The sequence below is a fragment of the Globicephala melas genome, chromosome X, assembly GCF_963455315.2.
Source record: "Globicephala melas chromosome X, mGloMel1.2, whole genome shotgun sequence".
NCBI lineage: Eukaryota > Metazoa > Chordata > Mammalia > Artiodactyla > Delphinidae > Globicephala > Globicephala melas.
In genome coordinates, this window is record NC_083335.1 from 80343048 (window position 1) to 80354799 (window position 11752).

The following is an 11752-nucleotide window of genomic DNA, read 5'->3' on the forward strand; positions in this document are numbered from 1 at the left end:
TCAGCCTCAGCTCACTCTGCTGGCATCTGCAGACCCCTCTGAATCTGGGGCGCATCCTCCATCCCACCCCTGTGCAGGGTGTCAACTCCACAGCTTCAGCTGCAGGGTCATCTAAGCCCCTCAGACAGGTTAGGTTTCCTTCATGGTAGAACCCCTGGCTCTGGACTCAACCAATTTCCACATTCCCACTACAGGGAATGAAGGCCCTAGGGGTCTCACCACCACAGCAGGAACCAGGATCAGTTCCAGAAGGCTAAATTCCTAAACTCCAGCCATCCTTCTGCCCACTTTGTAGATGATGGAATGATCCAGAAGAAATGGGGAACATGACAATTCAGGAAAAAGGGATGATCTTTGCAAAGGCCCACTCCTGGAGAAGGAGGAAGGATATGGGATCCAGGTGAAGGGCTTAGCCTCAAATGGGATCTGGTCACTTCCTCCAGAGGGGCAGCAGAGTACCAGGGTAGAAATAGGCAGACTGGGATTGGGAAGCTTGAAAAATCCCACGGGACTGCTTCTGTCTTTTCCACGAATTATTGGGCGGGGGGAGACTGGTGGTCATTAGAATGGAGGAGGGTTGCTAGTGTGTAATGTAGTATTGTAGGTGAGAGTGAAAATGAAAAGCAATTCTCCCCTGGTCATGGATTTAAGATAAAACAATTCCGTAAAGTTTCAGAGTTTCGTCCTCAGTGCTGAGGTGCTCAGATACAAGGCAGAGGGCGAGTAGGGAGGAGGGTGCAAGGAGCACAGGAGGTGTGTTTGTGGGGGACAGTTTCCAGCCCTGGGTCCGCGGAGTAAGGAGGGGCCTGGCGGATGTTGTGGAAGGATGTGTGGTCGGTGAGCTGGCGGTTTCCAGGAGGTTGGGGCTATCAATGCAGGGGCACTAGAGCGAGGGAGCTGGAGGACAGGACGTCGTGTTGGGGGTGATGAGAGGGAGGAATGCTATACACCATGAGGGCCGCTGTCTTCCTGATACCCAGGGCATGACCGTGGGCAGGGGGGTGCTCGTGTGGGGAGAAGAAGAACATCGCTGAGGTCGGAGAGGCTCCGGGGTGACCGGCTGAGCCTCGCGGGCACTGAGGTCGCCGGGACGGATCAGAAGAGTGAGGGCTGACAGGAGCACGGTGAATGTGCCACGGGACGAGCGCGTTTACAGGCCGGGGGTGGGCGGGAGGAGAATGACCAGGGGATTGGTACCGGTCCCGCACGTGGGGGGCTGGGGCAGTGGACGACGGGACCCAGATATCACCGGTCAGGTCCCTTAGCCGAGAGTTCGAAACAGGGCCCGGGAGGAAACTTCTAGCGGACTCGGGCGGGCAAACCGGCACTGACGTTACTGGGCACAGACTCGCAGGCCGAGAACCCGCCCACCGGCGCGCAGCCCCGTCCCCCAGGCTCGCGACTTTCCGGGGCACCAGGACTTCCTGCCCCTGTTGCTATGGTTCCAGCGGCGGCACTAAGGAAGGCTGCAGTGCCGGGAAGGTTTGTCTGGGCAACGGTGTCCTGTACCGGTCCATCTCTGGTCCTCACCATCCCGCTTTGCTTCTTCGGCCAATATCGCCAGGGCCGCTTCGGCTGGTACTATGTGTTCTCTGGTCCTAAATATGAATGTAGGGGCCCAATTACGGACATGCTTTTGGAATTAAGAACACAGTCACTGGACAATAAGCAGTATGTACGAATGAAGTCTGAACTGATTGCAGTGGTCTTTCTTTTACCAAGTCCAGGTAACATTTCTGAAGGTTCCTTGGCATGCTCATACATCTGAAAAAATAGCACATATTTTCTACCAAAAAAAAGTTTTCTTAACAGCACTGCACACAAATTATCTGAATTAATTTATCCTGACAAGTTCCTTATCATAAAGACATCGTTTGATTGGACGTGTAGCTCTTTACTAAAGTTTTCCTCTTGTAGGGCTTTGTGGAGGACCTTGGGCCAGGGCTCAAGAGAACTTCCCTTGCAGTTCCATCTCTACCAGCCTTTTATTTTACTCTGAGTCACTTTGCTTCTTTGGGCCTGCTGTTTCCTCAGTTTTAAGAAGAGTCAGGCTAAGCTAATGGGTAGCACAGGGAGGGGGATCCAGGGGAGGGTGTGGTTAAAGAGCCTGTGTTCTCAGTGCAGTGACTCCTCTTTTTTCTCTTATTTATTGCTGCTTTTTTGTTTGTTTGTTTGCATGTTTATTTTGTTAAGAAAGGAGTTTCTTTTACTTTAACAAAGAGTTTGAAATCACTGGTTTATGGGATCAGTACTCAGTCTCCCAGAGATGGGAGAAAGATTGAAGAGAAATGAAATTATAAAAATGGGTAGACTCAGCCATCCTTAGGGGTACCGTAAACTTAAAAGTACTCTCTAAGTAGATGGCTTGGGAAAATGTCTGTTCAATTATAGGGTGTCTTCAAGAACTGTTTTGTCAAATGCTGCAATCTGATTACTTACTGAGAGGGGAATTGGGGCGGAAGATGTAATCTTACCAACCGTGAGGATATGGAGAGGGGGAAGGGTAAGCTGTGGCAAAGTGAGATAGTGGCATGGACATATATACACTACCAAACATAAAATAGATAGCTAGTGAGAAGCAGCCGCATAGCACAGGGAGATCAGCTCGGTGCTTTGTGACCACCTAGAGGGGTGGGATAGGGAGGGTAGGAGGGAGGGAGACGCAAGAGGGAAGAGATATGGGAACATATGTATATGTATAACTGATTCACATTGTTATAAAGCAGAAACGAATACACCATTGTAAAGCAATTATACTCCAATAAAGATGTTAAAAAAAACATTTTTGAGAAGCCGTATTTCAAGTTAGTAATCAGTCACAATCTCATGATGACAATCTAGTGAAGTAACCATTATGTCATAATAGTAGTTGGTACAGCAACAATAATTGGCTAACAGCACACTTGGAGAGTTTCTCCATTGTCTGTCTCTATACCACTTTCACAGGAGCATTAACAGTAAATAGACACAGGCAGCCACACCTGTCTTAAGTGTTATGTAGAAGGGGTTAAAAATCACTTAACCTGGAATTGTAACTTCAGGAAATGAAGACAATGGGCCTACTGAGGTAGATTTTGAAAATGTAGCTATTAAATTCTTCCTGTTCTTACTTTATTCCCAAGAATCATTTAAAATTATGAAGCTAATGTTTAGAAATGAAATTTACAGCTTGACTTTTCAACCTAGAGTTCCTGTTTCATATTTTCCTTCTTCGTGTGGGTGATGTGTGCTTCCGACTTTAAATTATTGGAGTAGCAGATGATGACTTGTATTTTCTCTGACAAGATTTCACATATACGTATGCCACTGGCTCGCAAATTAAGTGTCCAAAATATCAATTGTTGGGTGATATTTTCTCCTCTCTCTTGTGGTTTATTTTCAGGAAAAGAAGAAGGAATCATAATAAAGAGGACAATCACCATTCTCCCCAGTCCAAAAGGAGTAAGAGACACCCTGTCTTTCAGGAGTCTCAGGATGCAGAGGTAGGAATATGGTCAGATAGCCTCTCTCTAGTTCATCCACTGCCTAAATTACATTATCCAATTGGTGCCCTGCAATTAAAAGAAATGTATCATTCCAAGAAACCTTCAAAAATGTATTCTTACTTGATTGCAGTGGCTTTTGAGCTGGAGCCCTTAGCCATGGTATGCAGTATCTCACAGAAGGTGGTAAGGAAGCACAGAAAAAGACTTAGTGAAAATGTAATCAGGAAAAGCTAGGTCTTAGACTTTTCTCCAGTCATAGGAGCAGGGAATAATCATCTTAACCCCCTCCCTTATTTTTAGATGGAGAATAAATTTTCAGGAGTATAATGATGTGTTATTGGCTAGAAGGGGATTCTTGATTTCTGTCTAGGAAAAGTGAAAATGAAATTGAGGATGGGGGAGTCTGGTGATTTTGCAAAGCTTTAATGGCGCTTGAATGGAAGAGCTTGAATTTTAATGACTTGTGGCATTAGCATAGTATTGTTTTAATTGAGGTATAGCTTACTAGGAGAGGATTAAAGGAACCTTGTTAAGTCTTTATGTATGAATCCTATTAGTTAATGACTAAGTAGTGCTCACTTGTCCCTTTTGTGAGCAAAAAGTGAAATGATTATCGATCCCTGTCCTCCTCCTGGAACCTCTACGCAGGTGGTGATAGTCCCAGATCCTGGGCAGCTACTTGGATGGGTAAATTGTAGCTAGGTATAACTCATGTAACTTGCTCTCTTAGATGCTGGCCTTTTTCGTTGAATATCTTTGCATGTTCAGGAGTACTGCTCTTTTTTGTTCAACCTTACATCTTTACAAATTACATCACCACTTTTCCTGTAAATCTGTGCCCTCATACATAAATATAAGCCTTCTAGAAAGCGCAAACACAAAGACACTAATGTTTTTTGTATTAGTCTATCTTACTTGCCAAGACCATTCATTTTATATTTCAGATTGCCAAGTAGTAGCAAGAAATTGAGAGTGAAAAAATGTGTAGATATGAACAGAATTGGCTTATCGTGAACTTATCTCTGCCTTTTTCTCTTCTGTACCTGAATTGGAAAAGATTTGATATCCCAATGCTAGAATTCCAAGGGAGCATCAGAAGTGAGACGAATGAGAGAGAAACAGAACCAGGAGCCCCACCTATGTTTAAAAATTAGAATTCTATAAAATCTACTCCACCCCCTTTTTTAAGCTGGTAGGAGCTGTCTCTTTGTCAGGTCGTTGTTTAAAGTAGTGTCAATTCATAAGACAACTAGAACATTTGGCATAATTTTTGAAAAGTGTTTTCTCTTAGGTTGACTGTAGATTTGGGTGTTCACATCGCCTTTAATTATACACATTCTAAGACACAGAACTGCTTTGGGAGACCTTATTTCGGATGAAACTGTCATTGAACAAAATAATGGTTGTTAGTCATGTTTTTATAACCCATGGCAAAATGTTAACTTCTGAAATTATCCTCCATTTAAAAGATACATTCAAAAATGCAGGGACAACCCTTTCCAAAAATGGCCTAATCTGTTGCATGTATTTTATGAAACTTTGCTCATGTTGTATACCAAGCAATCCTGAGCAGTTTTATATTCCAACTGGATGTTAAAATCTAAGTTGTTTTAAAGAATTGAAGATACATACGCACTCATGTTTTTCTACAGATGATGGTTACTTATCAATCTTTTGTTCAAATGCCATTAACTGAGTTGAAACAAAGTGAAGTTGTTTAAATTGTTTTATACTTATATAGATTCTATTATAAATATAATTTTTGACTTAGAAAACAACTTAGAACTCAATGTCTAGTTCAGCTTCATTTTATGAGGGAAACTGAGCTACAGAAAAGTGTAGATTATTTATCCCATTGACACAGAGAAGTTAACACATAAGTACCTTTGCCTTGCTAATTTGGAAAGTAATTGTAATTCAGCAGCCAAATTGATTTGATATCCTATGGCTCATAAGATTCTACAGTGTTTCATTGGTTTTAGCAAATATGAACGAGTCTTTCATTTCAAATGTGTTGGAACTTTGGGAGCACATATTTTAAGTGCTTGGATGGACTTGCTTAATTTAGTTTCTGCAGCTGCCTTAGAATAAAAATATTACGATTCTAGGTATGGGATATGTACTAGGGGTGAAAAATTTTTTGTTGTTGAGGTTCACATAAATGAAAAAGTTTAATACCAGCTTAATCTGCTTTTACAGTTAAGGAGAATTACATAATTCTCTGTTGTAAATATACACATGCATTCCCATTCTTTTTTGTTGAAGATGCTCTGTAATTAATATTCCTCCTCGTCTCTTCAGATTCTATTTATTCACTGGTTCTTTCATTAGCCTGATAAGGTGCTCTTTCTCTCTCCTAACTAATTTTCTGTCTACCGTATTCTTCTCTCAAGTTAGTGGATCGTGTCTCCCCCTTTACCTCCCAGCTGTAATCTGCTTTCACTGCCTGTTACTTCTCATCCCCTTCATGCAACTATTCACTAAAACTTGGCTCCTCAGACCCCACCTGTCCTGGGAGCTTGGGGTAAACTTAAATGTCTCTGTCATTTCCTCCATGACTCCTGCTATCCTACTTCTGATGTGTATCGCATATATGCCTTCCTTTACATTTCCACTATCCTAATTCAGGCCTGCATTGCCGCTTGCTAAATGTATTGCAGAAATTTCCTCCATGGTCTCTGTGCTCTCATTCTCCTCCTACTCCATTCATCCATTAGAATCCTCTTCCTAAAAGTAGATCCGAGCATGTCTCTTAGGCTCAAGTACCTATTCCGACAGACTTCTCAGCATGACATTCAAGGCCCTTGATAACCTAGCTCTACCTTCTCATGCATATTTTGTCTCCCACAAACTCCTCTCCAGGAGGCCCCAGCCACATTGTATTACTAGCTTTGTCTCCTCGAAGACTCCTCTTCACCCTGCTTGTGCTCTTGTTGTTCTCTCCCTTTGTCACACCCATCCTATTAATATTCTCCCCATCCTCCAAGGCCCAGTTCAGATGCCATTCATTTTAAGGAACCTCTTCTATTTCCCTGGTCCGCATTCATTGCTACATTCCTGTCACTGCAATAGCTTAACGCTGTCATCCTCAAAGAGGATGGGTTCTTGATTGGGCTCAGGAATTAGCTGTTGGTTGAGTCCCTAAGTATCCCTGGCAAAGTACCTGCTTGTACATAGTAGGCACACAAGTAATTGTTTGGATAGTGGTTGGGTATCAGAACAACCTGTGCCTACCTGAGATAACCTCTCAGGATGGGGACTTGGCATGTGCATGTGAATCAAACTAACAAAAACCCCACAGGTGGTCCTGATGCCTATCTCCAAATAGAATGTGCTATGGAAGATCTCTGCTGGACTCAACTGAAACTTCTTTGGTTACAGTGTAAGCAGGCAGATTTCATTATGGCCCAAACTAATCTAAAACCCTGCCTTTTCACACAGACCTAGACCCTAGGACTTTTGTGTAGTGCTTTTGTAAATGTCATTTAGTGAGAGACCCTTGGTCAGAGTCTTTTATAAATGTAATTTTATTTTGCCGTGTACTTGAACTTACAAGGGTTTCAATTTTGCAGAGCATGGGCCTGTTCTCATTTGTCTTCCACAGGTATCAGCACTAAGCTTATATCGAATGGTCAGAGGAAAAAGAATGAGCTTTGTAACTGGAAAATACATTCTGATGAGACGTTTCTTTGAGGTATCAGGAGGATGGTGAAAAGCATTTATATTTTATGGGTCTTTCTCAATCCTGAAGCGTTTAAAATCTCATTTCTCTTCTGATGAAAGAATTTGCTCTCTTTCTAAAATCAATTGCAGTAAGGAAAAAGCTTCTGTAGTAAGATAGCAGTTTCAAGTGTCAAAACCATACGGTATCAAGGAGAAACCTTTTCATCCCAAGAACTCTGACAATAATAGGACTCATTAAGTGGGATATCTCGTATGAAGTATGTTCAAAAGGGTGAAATGAGACAAGGCCCAGGGTTGTATAACGTAGGCTATGTTTATTAGCTAATCAGCACTACTGGCCTAGAAAATGCTAGTGGATACGACGTTTTAGATGTTCTTTAGTAGTTTAAAGACAATCTCATTTACAGCATCAGTCCTTTTTTTTTTTTTTTTTTTGTGGTACGCGGGCCTCTCACCGCTGTGGCCTCTCCCATTGCGGAGCACAGGCTCCGGACGCGCAGGCTCAGCGGCCATGGCTCACGGGCCCAGCCGCTCCGCGGCACGTGGGATCTTCCCAGACCGGGGCACGAACCCTTGTCCCCTGCATCGGCAGGCGGACTCTCAACCACTGTGCCACCAGGGAAGCCCCACAGTCCATTTTAAGTCTTTGTTTTTTTTTTGGTTTTTTTTGGGTTATTTTTTTGTAGTTTTTTTTTTTAACATCTTTATTGGGGTACAATTGCTTTACAATGGTGTGTTAGTTTCTGCTTTATAACAAAGTGAATCAGTTATGCATATACATATGTTCCCATATCTCTTCCCTCTTGCGTCTCCCTCCCTCCCACCCTCCATATCCCACCCCTCCAGGCTGTCACAAAGCACCAAGCCAATCTCCCTGTGCCATGCGGCTGCTTCCAACTAGCTATCTACCTTACTAAGTTTGTTAGTGTGTATATGTCCATGACTCTCTCTCGCCCTGTCACAGCTCACCCTTCCCCCTCCCCATAACCTCAAGTCCGTTCTCTAGGAGGTCTGCGTCTTTATTCCTGCCTTACCCCTAGGTTCTTCATGACATTTTTTTTTCTTAAATTCCATATATATGTGTTAGCATACGGTATTTGTCTTTTTCTTTCTGACTTACTTCACTCTGTATGACAGACTCTAGGTCTATCCACCTCATTACAAATAGCTCAGTTTCGTTTCTTTTTATGGCTGAGTAATATTCCATTGTATATATGTGCCACATCTTCTTTATCCATTCATCCGATGATGGGCACTTAGGTTGTTTCCATCTCCGGGCTATTGTAAATAGAGCTGCAATGAACATTTTGGTACATGACTCTTTTTGAATTTCGGTTTTCTCAGGGTATATGCCCAGTAGTGGGATTGCTGGGTCATATGGTAGTTCTTAAGTCTTTGTTTTGAAGTCAGAAGTAACTGAATGCAAAAGCAGGAGATGTGCCTTGGTCTTGTAGTAGCGTTCTCTAGGTTACTTACTTGGAAATAAAATAGTTGTTTTCCACAAAATAAATACATTTCTTGTGAATGCTTTAGAAAGTGAAAATATAAAAAATAAATAAAAAATAAAAAAGGATCCAAAGTCTCAAATTTTAAATAAATAAACAAACATGATGTCAGGGACATCCTTCTATATCAGTATAAATACAACTATATCATCATTGTTAATGGCTGACAAAATCACATTGTATGAATGGATGCACTATAACTTAATCACTTTCCTGCTTTTGGACATTTAATTGTTTCTGATTTTCAGCTATTAACAACAATGCTGATATTATAAGCAGTGTCACAATGAACATTTGTACTTATGTCTCTACACAACTGGGTTTGAAAACACTTTAAATGAACTAGAAATTGGAGGCAGATCAATTTTTTCTTAACAATTATTCTACAGACATCTTTTCTAGCTTGTTAATTTTAATGTACCATTTAATAGTCTAGCATCACCTAGTGTTACACTATAGTATAAAATGGATATGTTGTCATTTGAGATGAAATTTGATTCACCAGAAACTAATTATAGTTCTTACCTTGTTTTTCAGACAGTACCTGTAATGAAAAATGATCAGGAAAGCCAACTAAGAGAAACTAAAGTGTGTGTGGTGGGTTTCTTATCCAACGTAATACCTACTTATTTTTTAAATATTCATAACTTCACTATTTTATGCCACTGGAGATTTCAGATTTTTACCCTTGAGCTAGGAAAATCATCTTTTTGGATATTTTTTAAATTGGCCTTGACATTAAGTCCTGAAGTCAGTTTGATTGCTGTTGGTGACAACCTTCATTTCCATTGGGTCATTCTAATTCTTTCCTGGACAGTTCTTTTAATGTATGTCTCTAGTTGCATAAAGATGGACATAAGCTGTCTATGAGGACCTGTGGGCAGTTTGGTGTGCGGTCTATGTCGAGAAGCTCCAAATGACCGATGAGCCATGACCATTCTTGGTTTAAGTCTTATTAATGTTACCTTTGGTAAAGATTGCATTATAAGAAATGCAATACCCGCTGTTTGAGGAAAGCATCCTAGGAACTTGTTTAGAAAACTGGGAATTTATGAAGAAAGCACTAACCATTCTGTCTCTAGACTGCTGTTCTAATCTACAGATCCTGGACTTGAGTTGCCACATTTCCTGCCTCCAGCCAGCCCTACTCGCTTCAGACTGGCCTCCACAATCTTAATTGACAAGAGCCAATCCCTCAGTACCTATCCTGTTGCTCCTGTTTGTCCTGAATTCAGTGGTTTTTGTGTCCTGACAGACTCCTTGGTTTGTCTCAAGCTGAAGTCAACGGGAGATTCTCTCAGCAACCAAGGACCTCTCTGTTCAGTCCTGAATGGGTTTCTCCTCCAGTTGCAGGGCTTGTCCCTCTACTTGTGCTACTAAATGTATAAAGGTATATAGTTATACCACCCCCTAGATTCTCTAATTGTTGAATATATTGTGCAGTGTTAAATACATTGCACCCGTAAAGTTGTCTGTCCATTTAAAAACTCTGAACAAAGGACCAGCATATACTTGAGCTCAGTGTTTGGTGAAGTTTAAATGTAAATGAAATAAAAATAATAGCATGTCCCCCCAAAATGCAATATCAAAATTGTTAAATATTGTAGTTCAGATATGGATCCTTGTCATTACTTTCTCCCTTGAGAACCCTAACACTGTAAGGGAGGAAATTCTTGACAATGACTGTTTTCAGGAATCCTTAGTAGTTTCTCCATTATGACAATGACCCTGAGTCATGTTAGAGTTCAATTAAAAACAGAATATTAGGTGCAAACACCCACACATACACCCCATATCACATCCATATTTGTTGAACAGCAATAAATACTAGTCTTAAAAATGCCAATAATTAACATATAACTTTCGTAAAATGTATATCAAGTGCCTTTCAGGATCTGAGTGTAGCCTTGCATTGATATAGGAGGACCACGTATGCCCACTATCAGGGGATAGGTACGAAATCATCACTGGTTTGTATATACGTGTGCATGTATGTATGTATGCATAAATGTATGTATGTAACAAGTTATTTGTTTTATTTTAGTGCGCTCCCAAAATCCATCTTATTCTTTATGGGTGTACTTTTACTACATTCTGTAGCATTGATCGATGCTTTCTCTTGGAGGGTGAGAACTTACTTTTCTGATGCACGTTATTAGGATAAGCTCCTGCTGCAAGCAGGTACAACCGATTAGTGAAGGGATTTGAAATTAGAAGGCCTGTGTTTGAATCCTCACTCTGCCACTTCCCAGCTACGTGACATTGGGCAAGTCAATGGATCTCAGTTTCCTCATCCATAAAATTGTGGATGTTAATCCCAACTTAATTTACGGGTTGCTGTGTTGTGAGCATAGATTGAAATATTTTAAGTGGCTCTAGTTTCTAAACCATTAAGGCTTAGTGTAGTGGTTGATGCTGCTATTCTCCAAGATGAATACGAAAAATAGTAATAGCGTAATACTCATCCTGTTTCTGTTTTTTATCCTCCAGTCTTCAAGCAGTGATAAAGACAGGAGCAGCAGCAGTGTTAATACCCCAGAGAGAGTAATTGGACCAGAAAGCAGCTTAAACCAGATCGTTGCTGAACCCAACATGAGTACACCTCAATCCTCATATGAGGAGTATGTACTATGCCAAGGTTCTTACTCCCACATCAACCAGATCTTAAGGGAGGAACACTTCAACAGCCTACAGCAGCAAGGACAATCTCCAGCATGATGAACTAGGAGCTCCTTATTCCAGCCTAAAATTTGTTTATGAAAGCAATTGCACACACACAAAAGGGTCTGTTGGCTTTTCAGTCTATATTTTAAACAACAGGCTGAGGGACAATTGTTTGACTTGGAGTTTTGCTGCACATTTGCTATTTCAAAGGGGGCTTTGAAACAATTTTTATAGAATTTTTTTCAGGTTGGGTGTCAAATCTATGAGGCAAACTCACCTTCAGGTTGAATCCATAGAATGTCCAATTCAGATTGGTTTCCAAATCTGTCGGTTAGAAACTCTAGTCAAAACATCCTTTGAAAATGAAAGATCTTCAGTTTAAAAAAATTAATAGGCTAGTGAAGAACATGACAT

At 41.2% G+C, this 11752-nt stretch overlaps 1 protein-coding gene across 1 annotated transcript; it reads left to right on the forward strand.

The window, feature by feature from the left end:
* Window positions 1-1630: 1630 nt before the first annotated feature.
* Window positions 1631-11392, forward strand: VCF2 (VCP nuclear cofactor family member 2). Its single transcript, XM_060292044.1, has 3 exons — window positions 1631-1671; window positions 3383-3482; window positions 11165-11392. The coding sequence occupies exons 1-3, from the start codon at window positions 1631-1633 to the stop codon at window positions 11390-11392; spliced, it is 369 nt and encodes a 122-aa protein (XP_060148027.1).
* The last annotated feature ends 360 nt before the right edge of the window (window positions 11393-11752 follow it).

Bases quoted from the DNA above. Each gene is read 5' to 3' on its own strand.
- VCF2 (XM_060292044.1), top strand. From the start codon at position 1,631: ATGCTTTTGGAATTAAGAACACAGTCACTGGACAATAAGCA. The intron at 1,672-3,382 runs GTATGTACGAAT...GTTTATTTTCAG, and splicing joins CAGTCACTGGACAATAAGCA to GAAAAGAAGAAGGAATCATA. The intron at 3,483-11,164 runs GTAGGAATATGG...TTTATCCTCCAG, and splicing joins AGGAGTCTCAGGATGCAGAG to TCTTCAAGCAGTGATAAAGA.